Genomic DNA, 16,775 nt, shown 5'->3' with positions numbered 1-16,775 from the left:
GTACTGTATGTTTCTGTGCACCTGTGTGTGTGCACAAGTTTGCGTGCAGAACAGACCTTGGATAATTTCCATTTTTAGAGGTAGAATCTGAGAGGAGATAATGAAGCATAAAAACGAGCAGACCTTCTCTTTCATCACACACCCTGCAATGTTAGAAACTGGTGCTGGGGGGGGAGTGTCTGCTGCTGTTTTCTTCTATTTGAGTCACATGTTTTTCACCAGACTTATGAGACCAGCACTGTGAGCCCCACAGAGGGCAGAGAGTCACCAGCCAGCTTCAGTCTCTAAGGCCTGGCTGTGTGTACAGTTAGAAGTAATTAGGGAATATCCCTGAGTGCTTCATCCAATTAGCATGCACACACACACACACACACACATACATATGCACGCACATGCACACATCCACTCTCTGAGTGGGATCCTTTGCGCCGTATTTTTCCAGGAATTTAAAGATGACAAACACCCAATTTCAGATGAACCGTAACACATGGGCATTTTAACTCTAGGGAAAGTAGGCAATGAAACGATAAGAAAGGTCAACAAGAACAGGATGGCACATGATACCTTACCCCACAGATTGATTTTGCAGCCAGCAGTCACCAACTTACAAATTTTACATAACCAATCCAGCAAACAGTTATGCTCAAACTAGTTAACAACACATACATGGACTGCCATGACTAAGGGGAAGAGGAAATGAGCAGGGTAGCAATACATAAATATTTGAAGGGCTCAACATTTTCATTATTCTCAGAAGGGCAAATGTGAACATTAAGTTGTTTTAGACTTCTGTGCTCACCAAGATCAGTGTTCAGACTCGACTGATACAACAACACACACGTGGCAAACTAGACAATGCAAAAATTTTATGACACTGTTTACTAAGACAATAAAAAACCCTGCACTGACTGACGGCTGGAAATTTTATTTATGTGACTTTGGGGGTTTGTTTTGTTCTCAGTTGTACTTACCTATATATATATATATATTTATTTTTCAGACAACACTAAATGTCCTTTTCCTAGTCCTTGTAACTGAGAGAAAGAAGGTACATATGGAGAGCACCTTTAACTTGGCAGAGTGTCTATTGAGCTTCTCCTCACAAAGAGCCAAGAAGAACTTACGTGTAGTAAGGTCAGCAATACTATAATATCAATAGTATATTTTATGTATGTATATTGATGTTTGTATAGAGTTTTCATATTCTCTCAGTGTCTTCATGAGTTATCCTTCCCACTCAAAGGATAAGGTTAATTGGCCATATATAAGTGTCGGTGTGAGTTATTCCTGCCTTATATCCAGTGATTCCAGGATATGTCCCAGCCCCCTGCAACACTGCATTGGATTAAGAGCCTTTGACAATATTATGTTTGGTTAGTTATGCAAGCACACTGTTGACAGTCATTATTATGAAAACGTTCTGGTTGATAAATATTTTATTCTCTAATTCTATCTCCCACTCACAAGGAGTCAGTATATATAAAATTACCTATCCAAAGTTCCAGGCTACATAACTGCATTGGACAGTTGATGTCTACTAACACATCTTTATCCCTTTTAGAAATAGACTACAGTAGTAGCTAGTGCACAAAACCTGCATAGATTACCCTTACACACAGTAAAAACCTGAATAAATCCATAAATAAATATATAGGTCAATAATATAAGTAAGATTAACTCTGTGTATTATTTCATGCAAGTATTGTGTGTTTGTTTATCATACCAATTTTTATGTTTTGTATGTGGTAGATTTAATTGAATGCAGTAATTCTTTAGTTCTGGGTGCACACCATGACTTAGGTTTTTGTTCCAACCAGTTCATACTCAATAAGCCATTTTATCTCTAAACATTCTATCTGTTTAATTAGCTCCTCTTTTTTATTCTTCCCATATATGGTATTCAGAAAGCTAAGCACAGTAGTGTGGGTTATAAGAAATTTATAAATATTTATATTTTGCCATATTGTTAAATGCACAACTCCAATTTTTCATTTTCCCACTAATTCATATTTTGTCTGCAGAATTTACTCCCATAGTTTTATCCTAATAATAACAATTAACAACAAGCAGACACCAGAGCAAACAAAACACAGTGTGGCAGCTACAGCAGTGTCATACCCACTAATACGCTCATTAGTAAATGATGGCCTAAACAAGAACATCTGGGGCCTCATGTATAAATGATGCGTACGCACAAAAATGTTGCATACTTCCATTTCCACACTCAAATCGCAATGTATAAAACCTAAACTTGGCGTAAAGCCACACACATTTTCATGGTAGCTTAAACCCTGGTGTATGCAAGTTCTCCCCTCGGTTTTGCAAACTGGTGGCACCCAGCGTCAAAGCAGTGCTTTAGCTCCAGTGTGGTTTCCCTTTCTTTTTAGATCCACATCCCTGATGCGGCTTTATCATATACACTGAAATTAACCACATATTGTTTATTAGTTTAAGGCATTTGATTGTAATTAACCTGTAACAATATAATGGTCCACGGAATGGCCAAACTATTCCAAATACCATATCTGCTTTAGCATTGTTACTCTCACTGCACCTTCTTCTTCTACTTTCAGCTGCTCCCATTAGGGATCCTACTGCGGATCATCTTTTTCCATATTACTCTCACTGCACCACTCGGAGCAGCTGATCGGAAAGAGAATTATCGATATACAGAATCAAGCACACGCTACCTCAGCCATTCGATATTTGAACTGCTCTCAGAGTCTTTCTTGTATGGACCTCGCGGTTCAAAAAACAGTTTAATCCCAAGAACTATAAACACACTCAATCAATCCAACAAGTGCTCTTCATAGAACTGTTTGTACATACAAGTACAATTACCTCACTGTAAACTTGCGATACAGTTATAATATTGCACAACCTGCTCCATTTTTTAAAGCGCGTATTTACATATGATTACGATATCATTTTTAAGATGAAATGCAGCAAAATATGTTTATTACATTATACGGATAAAATGTTAACGTCATTTAAATAATCTATATTGTTAATAATTAAATGTGAGGACACAGTGTCCCAGCGCCAGCAAGGAGCTGGTGCCCCGATTGTTCCTGCCTCGCACTGTATTCTTGCTGGAGCTGGCACGACACTGGATGGATAGAAAAATTAAACATTATGAAGGTATTTCAATGTTCCTTAAAAGTTTTGAAGAATCAGCGTTCTAAGCTTACAGGTGGCTTAACATCTATTACAGAGCTGATTATGTGGCGCTTGGTTACTTGGAGAAAGAAAAGGAAGGAAAGGAATTAGGGGTTAGTACGTTTGAAAGAGACAGTACTACAATAAATTATTTCATCGAAGGTCGCACACGGCGCAGCAAGCATCTTGTGTGAGGCAGGAACAATCTGTGGACGAGGTGCCTGCTCGTCACTATCACTGCACCATTGTGTTCCCATGTTTAATAACATGCTTTAATCCCTATCATCATGAAAATTATATCAAATATACATCTCAGTATTTTAATTATTCAGAGAGCTGTAATATCATGAATGTAATGGATTCTGTATCCTGTTGGAGGAAGAGAAAGCTCGTTTAAGAAGCACATAGTGATTCACACACATAGAGTACATAGAAACATATACAAAACAAAGCATTTAATGTGCTAGTTTAGTTACGATGGTATTTGAGAAACTAGTAAATTAAATGACTTAAAGATGAAGTTTATGATGTTCTGCGTTAATGACAAAATGAACTACGTGATTGAAGTGGAAATTTTGAGATTAAAGTTGGCATTTCGAGCTTTTTTCTCACTGTGTCCCTATTTTTTTTTCTTTTCTCTGTCCCCTAATAAGCTTTAATATGACACTCAGACGAAGGGCTATGACTCGCCTTTTCACGGCGACTTTGATATCTGTCCGCTTCTTTTTATTTCGGACACTGTGCGGCTTTGTGAACTTGAACTTTCGAGTTTCTCTGACACTCTGTCATTCGATCAACTTCCTTTTGTTGATTATACCACTGTTTAAACCAACAAATAGTAAATTTTTCCTGGCCTTCACTTGGTATTCACTGAAATTCTTCTGTTTTCCCCCGTGCTTTTGCCATTGTCTTTTCACAGAAAGCTGAGCTTAAGGGCTATTTATATTGATTTGCATATTCAAAGAGGCGTAATTCTGGAAGGAGTTGGGGCGGGACAGTAGGCGCGTGCACATGCGATACTTTTCATGCTGACCGGCATTTATGGAGCGGAAGAACGTGGAAGTTGGCATTCGCACAGGTTTATGCATCTGGATTTTTTTGTGCGTACGAACATTTCCGCCATTGTCCGTACGCCCTATTATAGTGTGAATTCTACGCATAAGTCCCCTGGAGAGGTGGAATGAATATCATGAAGATGATGACAATATTAAAATCTCCAAAATAAAAAAAACAAACATTCAATTATCCTCATGTAATAATACAGTATATAAATGCTTGCTACTTTCCAATAAAAATTTAACAAACTGGTTTTGTAGTTTCTGGATTGACAGCAATCAAAGAAATGGGAAATAAAAGCTTACTTTGTGAATGGTTTCAGTTCAGACCAAAAGCTGGTAGGGATGAAACCTGTGGCCTCAATGGGCTTGAGAAGCACTGCTTTTTAAAGCACTTGTCCTTGTGTGTACATGTTTTAGGTATACAGTGTTTGATTTGTTTTTCTATATGGTGTCTTTGTTTTTTGACTTTCTATACATGTGGTGTGAATGTTTTCATTTGTATTGTGTGTGTATATAGTTTTATGCACACCGTGTGTGTGATCTGATACGCACAGTTCTTATTCATCTACAGTGGACTGGCTCCCTGTCCAGGGTTTGTTTCTCCCTTGCGCCCTGTGCTAGCTGGGATAGGCTCCAGCAGTCCCCACAAACTCATTCAGGACTAAGCAAGTTAGGAAATGACTGATTGACTGATTTCTTATATGTGATTTATGGTGCTGCATGTGCTTTGGTTATTTTGTGCGTGTGTGTATGTTTTGGTTTAGACTTTATTGTGTGTGCATTTTCTGCAAATTGGGTGAGCTGGGTGACAAGCCAGGTGATAATTAAAAAAAATGAACTAGTGTAGAACTCTTGACAGCACAAAATACAAGAAATACATCATAACTTACCTGTTATGAAAGCAATTAATGTTTGTGATAGACTTGCAAAATGTAAAGAAACCTGGGAGCATGTGTCCATCTTTAAACATCCTTAATAACTAAAGCCTGCTATGAGTAAAATGTGCAGCCAGAGAGGCACATGCCGGGGATGCTAGAATCACACTAACAATGGCTAATAGACATGGAAGTTGTCAGATTATAACAGGGCAAACAATTCATAGCTGCAAAAGATACAGTAACAGATATAGTCTGTATAACACAGCTTACAGTGTCCAATGAAAAGAACAATACAATGAAAATAAGTCAATGTAGCATTTGCTACACATATGTAGGACTATAAATTGAAAAAAGGTCTTATTTTTCTATCTTACTTTTGGGAATTTACCTGTTTGGTTTGTTTAATTAGTTGTACAGTGGCTTTCTTATTTTTCTGTTGATTTTCCATTACCTCTTAATAATTTATTCATCTAACTATGCTTAACCGAATAGGAGTGCAACTTTTTGATACCAGCTGAGGAGGAAATTAAAATTAGTAAATCTCATCTTAACTAATACACCAATTAGTTTCATATGTGACAAACAAATCTCACATACAGTAAATCTCTAAAAGAAAAAGATACACTGCAAAGTGTAGCTGCAATTTTGTTTAAAAGATATCATTCAACAGTGAAATAAGACCTGAATTGTTACAATTGTGTCAAGGACATTCTGAAATTCACTTCTGATAACTTCTAAAAAGATAAAAGCGTTCAGGTTTACAATGACATGACGTGTTAAATAAGGCCTCAGCAATGACTGGGCTAATCGGTGACGTGAAAAGCATGTTGGTGAGAAGATCTCTGCATAATAATCGAATATGTCCTGTAGTTTATATTAATACTAGCTGTTTACTAACTGGGAAGTTTCATATCTCTGTTACAGGTCAGTTTTAGTCCATAACAAAACGATAAATCTAAAAGCGCCATTTTCATTCCAAATGTGTTCTGTCCACACTTGCATTTTCAGATCGTTGCAGAAATGCCAAAAATGTGTATTCCCATCAGGCATGCACAGTTTGTTAGTCAAAGCTCATCCCATACTAGAGATGGGGTATACCACTATTTTTTTTAAGTCATTACCAATATAGATATTTTATGCATCTCAGTCAAACACAGTGTGATGCCCATTTCTTTAGAATCAAAAGGAGAAATGAAGACCCAAAGCATTCAGCTCTTCTACCGCATCTTGTCACTTGGACACAAAGGCACAATGTGAATATTCAGATTTAGCTAGAAGAGTTACAGGTGTCATGAAGCATTTCTGTATTAGTCAACTGGTAATTCTTTAGAGAAGATGAGATTTGGAATGACCAAGAGAATGAAGTGAAACTGAAAAGGGCAAAACCAGGACATCAAAGAAAACAGTGTGTCAAGGCCAATAAAAAGTGGAAAAGCAAGAAACAAAGTCAAGGATGTAAGCAAAATGTCAGCACAAAAACAAATGAAGCACAAAGATTTTTAGCAAGTGATACAAATTCTTTTTTTTTAAATTATTTTTATTATCCTGAACTCAGATAGGGACAGATTGCCCCAGAAGACCTTTTATATCCATTCTGTTGCAGTACTCAGGTCACAACCTCAAAGGACACGCCCATAGCAACCATCACATGTCCTAGCAATGAGTGCCCAACAGTGCAGTGAAATGTACAACTGCCTGTAACAGAAAAATCCCTGTCATCACCTTATCGTTTTATTAGGTTGAGATGGAAAAATTAAAGGGTCTTTCAAAATTCAGTACTCCCAGAGATAAACTCCTCATTGAGAAGTGAGAAGATTTTCAAAGTGGCAATCCTTGTCACTGTCTACACTGGAATTTTAGACCATGTCCATTCTCGCTTAAACCCTGATGAATTGTGCCGCTTGTCATGTTTTTGTGAACAAAGTAGGATGGGTCTCTTGGGACAGTTTTACTGCAGTTTTGTGAGGTGGTATTCTAAAGTCTTAGCCGGCAGTCCTTCTGTATTGTTTTCTCTAATCTATAACATTATATGATGCCCAGTCCCAGTAATATTTTTTTTATATTTACTTATGTGGCTGATGCCTTTATCCAAGATAACTTACAACATTTATGATACAATAGGTTACATTTCTTTTGGTTTTCCAATTGGAGCACAGGCAGGTCAATTGACTCGCTCATGGTCACACAGTATCAGTAGTGGGGTGTGAACCCACATCCTCAGGGTTTGAAGTCCAAAGCCTTAACAACTACACCACACTTTTTGCAATCCTGTAAGCACTAGCTTCATTGATATCCACCCATACTCAACATTTATGATATTTTCTTTAAAGTACAATACCCATGGCTGTATTCATGTTGACTCCCCTTATTTTTTCTGTTACTGAATGGCAGCTAACCATGGGAACTAGCTGATGTCCTTGATGTCCTTATAAACATTACTCTCTGAAGTTATTGCTTGCTATTACGATTTCCCATGCAAATCTGTGAAGTGAGCCACAATTAAACCTGGGTAGCAGAGTGCATCTACTCTGCTTTGCCCTACACAATCACTCTTGCACAAAATATCCAGTGTGAACAAGCTTTTAGAGCATCCTTATACTAGCAATATAGCAATCCCATTTCAGTATCACAGTAATCTAAATAACGTCCATAATTAAGTTTCAGTGAATAGCGATATCTGCATCAGCCTGGGAAGCAGGTATTATAATGGCTTGTGTATGCGGGCCCATTAATCTTGGAAAGAGTTTTAAACCCTGGTGAAGTGCAGCTGCAGCCCAGCAGGACTGTTGCAAGAGACTATCATGGTGAAGTGGAGCTGTAGCCCAGCAGGACTGTTGCAAGAGACTATCAGTATATTATTGTATCGTACTGTTGTATCGATCCTGCCAAGATTTACTTATACCTTATACCTATTCATAAGTCTCTGTGTTTCTAGTTTTGTTAAATAAAGAAGATGGCTCTTGAGGGCAGTGTTGCATGAAAACCCATCATAGGATTGCACTGGCTATTACCAACTAGGTTCTGGCCTGCTTGCCACCCTTAATTGGATTAACCAGGTCTGAAAATAAATGGACTGTTGGATAAACATTGTCTTGTGGATTCAAGTGAAGAGGCAGAGAGAATCCCAAAATAGTTAGGGTGTCAACCAAGCAAACCCTGTTTAATTAAAAAAATAAAACAAAAACAAACCTAATGGGTCCACGACGGTGCTATCACAACAAAGCAGCTGATGGCCTTTTAATGCCCTTTAGCGACGTTCTCTGTTGTTTTTAGGTCTGGAGTCATCCCTGACAGTCAGACTGTCAGGTTCAAATGAGATGCCACCTTCCAGGGTTGTTTCCTTTTTATATTTGCCGGACTGGAAGGGGTGGAAGTTCTCTGGCTCCATTGCCTTCAAAGGGCGGTTTCTCTACGTTGTGAAGGAAAAAGGAGACAAGATTGTCAGCGACAGTCTCGTTCCAGGGTGGTACCACAAACCTTAACTGTGCCTGGAAGGCAACTCTCTAGCATGCATGCATGACATGTTCATTATCTTTATTTTGATGTATTACTTTGTTTCATGAAAGAATATATTTATTAGTATAACAATAATTCATCAGGTTTTCAAAATACTTAATCAAATCTAGAAAAGGCTGAGGGACTTCAAGCTAATTCTAGCAGTAACACGGGCATGGTAGGACCTTGCAATAGACATTCTATCATATAAGACTTCAGTCTAGAGGGCAGACTCATGGTATAATCGTTATAAGCAACGGCCTTAGGTGTGCCTGTATGACGGAGACACACAGAACGTCAAACTGATCCCCAGCATAGACAGTTTGTGCAGCTGCCTGCACTGTATTTCTTTGGTGGGAGGGTGGAGTTGAAGTAGCAGGTTAATCGCAAAAGATACAGAAAACAATTGCAATTTTGATACTGAAATGTTAAAGGCAGTTCCTTAACAACTTGGAATACGGTGGTAAGGAATTGCTTATACATGAGGAGTAAGAGGCGATAGTCACATACTGTAAAACCATGCCCAATTTTTTACTTACTCCTTTATATTTTACTGTCCCAACTTCAGTTCCAAGGATTTTGATTTAATGAAGCTCATACAATGTGAGCTGTTACATAACTGTAATAAAAAAGGTTTTCTCTGTAACAGGAGAAGGGATGAAATAAAGGAGTAAGAGGGGGGGTTGGTCGCTTCAGTGCAAAACCAGCTACAAAGATTGGAATGTTTGGGATGATAGCGACAGAATGTGCAAAAACTTGTTTCTCATAAAGAGTTTCAGAATGTTATGGGAATACAGTCAAGGCCATGTACTTGTTTTTCACTTCGAGGGGCTTCATTGCAAGCAACGCTTGTTATTGTGTGTCTTCTGATACTAGGCACCATCTCAGTGAGGGCCAAGTAGAAGAAAAACAATAAGATGTCCCGTGGGAAGAAGGTGTGCAGAAACTGATCACTTCTGTATACACTGCTTACACGTAAGCCATTTTGGGTAAGGACACTCAATTAGTATATAAGGGAAGGTTCCGCCCTCAGTTTCTTCGGAAGCTCAACCGTGGGGAACGTGCACACCGCCCGGTATTGGACCAGGCTCACGAGTTGATCCTCTGACGAGACTGACACGCGGGCTCCCTCAGTCTACTGGTCTAGGATGATGGCTCTGGGTCTTTTGATATTACTGTAAGTATAGTATAATTCACATATCTGTATTACTGTAAGTTAATAGTATAAATCATATATCTTTATATATATTACTGTAAGTCAATAGTACAATTCCTATATCTGCATGTATATTGCTATTATATTGTATGTAACTGATATTATATTTGAACAAGTAAACAATTGAAGTATTGGACCTTTCCTCTCTGATTCTTGCCTGCTTATTTTCTGTTAAAACCTTTGAACCATTTTCCCAAACTAAAACATTTTGGCGTAGTCGCTGCAGGATTTTGGGGAATTTGGTAAAATATTGAATTACTAAGTGAGGCAAAGGAAATCAGAGATGTTTAAGAAATGTCAGGTGTCTGTAAAGGAACCCATAACGGGCTTGCAGACGCGGGGGTGGGTTTTGCTAACTGCGGTTAGAAGTCTGGATAGTCTGGTAGACGAAAAAGAAAGGGAGATTAAGAAAATGCAAATGGACTTGGCGGATGCGTTAGGGCGGGCCTCAATGGCCGAATCCCAGGTAGCTGTATTATTGCCGCGGGTACAGAGAGCCGAGGGGATGTCGGAAAAGGCAGCCTTTTGCATAGCCAAGGTGAATGCGAAAAAGAAGCGCAGACCGGATGTTGCGAAGGTTAAAGCGTTTGTAGCCGCAGCTAATGTCCATGAGTGGGATCCTGAAAAATGGGATGGTAACATTTGGGATGATGATTATGAGGATGATGACGGACCCGATGCAGGGTCGGTAATTGATCCTCTGCCTTTACAGGCTAAACCCGTGACACGTCGCAGACTTTTTACTGACGCACATGGTAATGTTAGGAGGGGAGATGTTTATGAAGATTACACTGCACAAGAAAGGGAAGGATTTAGATCACGTTATTCACAAGGGCGAAATGAGCCAGTAGACACATGGCTTGTACGCTTGCATGATGCAGGAGCCGGGCATGTGTCACTGGATGGGGGGGATGGTAACGAATTTACAGATTATGCCATCGATCCCCGTTTTAAACAAGCAATGAGACAAGAATTGACTAAGTTAGAAGGGGACAGCACGTTGATGGCGCTGGCGGCGAACGCAGCGTATGAAATATATCCACACCCACAGAATTGGCCTGAAGTAAAACCATGGACGACTTTGCAGCAGGCAATTCGAGTGGTTAGAGAATTGGCAATGAGGGACGCCGTGGTAGCGGGCCAAGCGGATCAGTTAGATGTGTTCCCATTTACATCTATAGCCAGGACCATCCTAATAAAAACAGCCCCTGCTAACTTGAAAGGAATAATAATGACTCTTTTACTGAATGAGGTAGGTGCAGGAGTGGGGGAAGTTGTAGCTAAATTACGGGATTTAGGTGACCTGGGAGAGTGGGGAGGAGCCCCGCCAGGGACAGCTGCAACACAACCCACTGGGGCTACATCAAGGAATAGCGCCTATAGAACAGGGGGAGTGAATAGGAAGGAGTTATGGGGAGCGTTAATTAATGCTAAGGTCCCTAAGGAGGAGATAGATGGACAGCCTACAGGACTGCTCCTGGACAGGGCAAAGAAAAAAGGACTTATAGATAAGTCTGGCGGAATAAAGAAACGAGTAGCAAAGGCAGAAGTACATTCACTTCTTACCTTCGCTGAATGGGAAAAATTAAGTAAAAAGCATGACGAAGTTCTTACTTTTGCTGAGTGGGAAAAGTTGAGTAAGAAGCGTGATGAAACTGGCCCCTCTTCATCTTCCGAGAGCTCCTCGGAGGAAGAGGAGGAGGAAGATAGGGAGAAAAACCGACGCAAGAGTAAGCATAAGAAAGGAGGGAAAAAAGCTAAAGGGAAAGGGAAAAATAAAGGAAGGACTTTATATCCCGTTGAAGAATTAGAACGCGCAGCACGAGATTGTTAGGGATGGGGCCAAGCACAGGTGAGAGCCCTAAATTGGCATGATGCGGACATTCGACCTTTTGTACCGGTAACGATACATTGGGAAACTAAAAACAAACAAATAGTAAAGGCTCTCATCGATACGGGTGCGGAGGCCACTTTGATATATGAGAATCCATCTAAATTCAAGGGGAAACGATTGACAGTGCAGGGGATTGGGGGAACGGACATCCCTGCCACTCAGGTGACGGTGATGTTACAAATTGGTCAGTTGCCCGTGAGACCCTACCCCGTACTAATCACCCCAGTGAAAGAGTATATAATAGGGATGGATCGTCCACAGGTGGCAAATATGCTGTAATCGCATGCTGGCATACAGCCTGCAAATGTCAGCGTGCATCAACAGCATTTCTGAAGTTTTTTAGGTGTACGGTAGAATCAGCTTTTACAGCTGTGTTTTCCTCGCTAAAAATGGAGACAGCAGTAGTTGCAACAGAAACTTTAACGGCAACGTTAACCGTAGCAGTAGCGATAGAGAGAGTCGAATCGGAGGCCGTTGTGCTTTCCTCGAGGAGGGCGGAGTCAGCTGCAGCAGCTGCGCTAGTCAAAGACGCAGATAAGCCGTCTCTGCATCAAGTGGAGGCAAAGGCGGCTGAAACAGAAAACCTAAACTTTTCTGCTGGTCAGACAGATTGTGTATGGTTAATAATTATTATAAAGCAAATAGATGGGAAAGCAAGAGAGAGGAGTAATACCTGGCTAAAAAGTCACGAGCAGCTAGCAGTACACGTAGCGATGCATAAGGAGAATGCCATACGGATTAAACAACGACCGCTCAGTGTTAAAGTGTGTGCTTTGATTTCGGGGTCTTTTGACCCTGAGGAACAGCAGTAGAACTTAAGCTGGTTATTGGGAGCACTCCTTTCAAAGCCCCTGTGTTGATTATTGCTGCAGAGAAAACAATATGTATATTGGAGACGTCAGTTTACAAGTAAAGCTGCTATAATGTGAGGGTTACTTGTATGTAGTAATGAAGGAAAGTGTAAGTGACAATATGGTGTGCATTTGTTTAAATGCAATAATTGGTATGAAAAATGGCATGTGGCAGTATAAAAACAGCCAATGCCAAATTGCAAGTTAAAACAGAGGACTGAAAGAAAAGGAAAAGAGTAAGAATGTTTTCTTCCATTTATTCTCTACTGCACTGCATTCTCTGTATAATTTTGAGGTTTAAAAATGTTATACCAATAGTTAATTCATAACTTTTTGTAAAAGTAACCAGTGCTAAGGTAAGATTTGATTTAGACATTGAATGTGGAGAAACTGGTGGATTTGTATAGCCATTGTAGACTGCAGGGCATGAGTTGAATAATGTGACTGAAAACTAAGTGAATTAAAGAAAGAAATAGAGGAGATGAAAGCAAAGCACGTGTTTGTATATGAAAGCTTTTGAAAGTACTGCATTTGAATTAATGGAATGGCCATTTTAGCAGTTAGTTGGAATGAAAAAACTTATTGGTGTTTCAAGCAGCACATTCATATTGGGGAATAAGTAAATGAAAGGCAGTGGCTTACCATCCAGTTTTTGGAGCTCAGCATGTAAAACAAAGGGGTGAAAATCCCGAAGGGACACTACGGGCATGTATGCCCAAGATCAAGTCTGGCGCTAAAGGGAGTCACTGTGCTAGCAGGCGTAATCGACGCAGATTACCAAGGGACCGTCAAAGTTCTGTTACAATCCTCAATGGGGGATCCGATCAAATTGACTAAGGGAGATCGAATAGCGCACTTGTTAATAATACCAGTTCACATGGGAAAAGTGCAGGAAAGTACTGCACCAGTAGTTAAGACTGGCCGGAATGTGGGGGGATTTGGATCAACAGATGCTCCTAAATTGGTTAACGGGGTGAAGGTGTGGGTTAAACAACCCCATGAACTACCCCGCCCGGCAGAAATCATCGCAATGGGACAGGATTTGATTGTAACTGTTCTATACAATGGAGAAGAAGCATGGGTAAATGTTCCTGTAAAACACTGCTATAGACGGGAGTGAGGAGTGGGTGCAACATGCTGTGTTCTTGTTTTACAGAATTGGGGGTGTTCTGAATGAAGTAGGAGCCACCACATTAGGAGGCGAGGCAACGGAGACGACTCCGGTCCGATGGTGGTGGAACGATTCCACTAAGCCCAGACGTCAGGAGAACACCACGTGTCTGGAGAATCAGTCTTGCAATGTCCTCAACATTACGACTGGTGACGGGTGCACCATCTACTCCTCGAACTTGAAGGTGCCGGGGGTAAAACCACAGAAGTATCTGATTGAGTGCTCTGAAAACTTAAATATTACCTGGACGTCGAAAGTAACTTGGTGTATGGGGCCCTGGAACGGCTCCAAGGTACAGTGCGAGGACAATGCAACATCAAGCGAATACACCTCTAATAAGACTGGGCCCATTGGCTGGATCAATGCAACTGAAATTATTAACAGGACTATACCAATGCTTGCTATAGCCGTGTGGGCTAGAACCCCCATAACGAGACAGTCACATGTAGAACCAATAATTGACACATGTAAACTTGTTTCTATGACAGCAAAAAGGACTAAGGTTACATGGCAAGTGACGTTTCCACTGTTGCCACAGTGTAAGCGTGCTAAACGGGCATGGTATGACACTTTCTTAGGAGGGGTTGGCACCACCCTAGGAACTTTAAACACCGTAGATAATGAAATAACTGCAAACAAGCTTGAGAATGTGGGACGACATACTCACAAAGTGGCAGACCAAATGGCTAGGTGGTTACCTCAGTCCATGGTCTCTCATCAGCAAACAGTAAACTGGGAACAACGCGCTTCAGATTGGATAATCACGGCTAGCAATGACACTCGATGGCTAAATGTGTCAACTTTCATGAACTGGACTGTATGCACTTTTAACATATTACAAGCACAGATACAGAAAAATAACATGCAAATGGCTTTAAGGACTAATAATATGCAAATATGGCAAGATATATGGAACATTAGCAGTAGCTTATGGTTAACGGTTAAACCTGAATATATTAGGTGTAATGATACAATATGTAATGGGTATTGGTTTCAATATAATGTTACCACTATGATAACCTTGTGTAGATATCACATTTTACCTGTTGTTGCACACGGATACCCTTTGGTGCTGCTTATTATTATTATTGCTTTAATGACTATATTCAATTGCTATGTGTTTTGTGTTTTAAAACGAATTAATAATAGAGCACAACAGACAAGGTTGCTGATTTTGCGCTGAGCGAGGGACCGATTGTAATAAAAAAGGTTTTCTCTGTAACAGGAGAAGGGATGAAATAAAGGAGTAAGAGGGGGGGTTGGTCGCTTCAGTGCAAAACCAGCTACAAAGATTGGAATGTTTGGGATGATAGCGACAGAATGTGCAAAAACTTGTTTCTCATAAAGAGTTTCAGAATGTTATGGGAATACAGTCAAGGCCATGTACTTGTTTTTCACTTCGAGGGGCTTCATTGCAAGCAACGCTTGTTATTGTGTGTCTTCTGATACTAGGCACCATCTCAGTGAGGGCCAAGTAGAAGAAAAACAATAAGATGTCCCGTGGGAAGAAGGTGTGCAGAAACTGATCACTTCTGTATACACTGCTTACACGTAAGCCATTTTGGGTAAGGACACTCAATTAGTATATAAGGGAAGGTTCCGCCCTCAGTTTCTTCGGAAGCTCAACCGTGGGGAACGTGCACACCGCCCGGTATTGGACCAGGCTCACGAGTTGATCCTCTGACGAGACTGACACGCGGGCTCCCTCAGTCTACTGGTCTAGGATGATGGCTCTGGGTCTTTTGATATTACTGTAAGTATAGTATAATTCACATATCTGTATTACTGTAAGTTAATAGTATAAATCATATATCTTTATATATATTACTGTAAGTCAATAGTACAATTCCTATATCTGCATGTATATTGCTATTATATTGTATGTAACTGATATTATATTTGAACAAGTAAACAATTGAAGTATTGGACCTTTCCTCTCTGATTCTTGCCTGCTTATTTTCTGTTAAAACCTTTGAACCATTTTCCCAAACTAAAACAATAACACTTCAGTGGAAGGGTCACAGAGGAAGAGCTTGTGATTACAAAGTACTGTACGTGAACACATTCACATAGACATGCGAATTGCAGATCAAGGAGAAATTAATTTAGTATTTGTATGTATCTGCTCTTCATAAGTGTCACTTTTTGACTGCATCTACAGTGACTGGTTTGGTATGTGATAGTTAGCTACTGTTTTGGATTGACATGGTTATTTTTGTTAGAGAAGGAAAATACGGGGCATTGTTGGTTCAGTGGTGATAGATACACATATAAAAAATAAAGAAAAGCATCATATTCAACTGAAAACTACAAACCCCATTTCCAAAAAAGTTGGGGCACTTCCTAAAATGCAGGAAAAACTAAAATCTGTAATTTGGCAATCCACTCGAACCTTTATTTAAAAGGAAAAAGGACAAAGAAAATGTAATTCTATTTGTTAAAAATAAACAAATTTAGAAATTAATGCCAGCAACACACTCCAAAAAAGTTGGGACAGAGGCAAAGTAAGACTGTAAAGGTTGTACAAGTAACATTCTGTAAGGTTCCTCAATGAGCAGATTAACTGGTAACAGGTGTGGGTATCAAGATTGGGTATAAAAGGAACATCCACCAAAAACTTTGTCTTTGCGAGCAAAGATGCGTTGTGGCTCACCACTTTGTGCTGAACTTTGTGAGAGAATTATATGTCAATTTAAAAACATAGAATTTAGGTCTGTCACCATCTACAGTTAATAACATTGTGTAAAGATTCAGGGAGTCAGGAGAAATCTCTGTGTGTAAAGGCCAAGGGCAGAAACCACTGCTGAATATGTGTGACCTTCGAGCCCTTAGGCGGTATTGCTTTAGAAACCATCATGCTACCGTGATGGACATAGCCACATGGGCTCGGGAGTACTTTGGGAAATCATTGTCACTTAACCCATTCCATAGCTACATCAAAAAATGCTCCCTGAAACTGTATTATGCAAAGAGAAAGCCATACATCAATTTTGTGCAGAAACATTGGTGAGCTCTCTGGGCCCAAGCTCATCTGAGATGGACCAAAAGACAAT

The 16,775-nt window shown here is 40.0% G+C and overlaps 2 protein-coding genes across 3 annotated transcripts in view; one reads left to right on the top strand and one right to left on the bottom strand.

Moving 5' to 3' along the window:
- Nucleotides 1-16,775, bottom strand: part of ankrd13b (ankyrin repeat domain 13B) — a 169,203-nt gene that overhangs the window by 101,767 nt on the left and 50,661 nt on the right. The gene's annotated exons all lie outside the window — the stretch shown is intronic.
- On the top strand, nucleotides 9,523-15,454 carry LOC127528957 (uncharacterized). Its single transcript, XM_051930857.1, has 2 exons — nucleotides 9,523-9,767; nucleotides 13,708-15,454. The coding sequence occupies exons 1-2, from the start codon at nucleotides 9,739-9,741 to the stop codon at nucleotides 14,903-14,905; spliced, it is 1,227 nt and encodes a 408-aa protein (XP_051786817.1). The 5' UTR covers nucleotides 9,523-9,738; the 3' UTR covers nucleotides 14,906-15,454.

The sequence above is a fragment of the Erpetoichthys calabaricus genome, chromosome 8 (assembly GCF_900747795.2).
Source record: "Erpetoichthys calabaricus chromosome 8, fErpCal1.3, whole genome shotgun sequence".
Lineage (NCBI taxonomy): Eukaryota > Metazoa > Chordata > Cladistia > Polypteriformes > Polypteridae > Erpetoichthys > Erpetoichthys calabaricus.
This window is presented reverse-complemented; position numbering and strand designations above follow the sequence as displayed.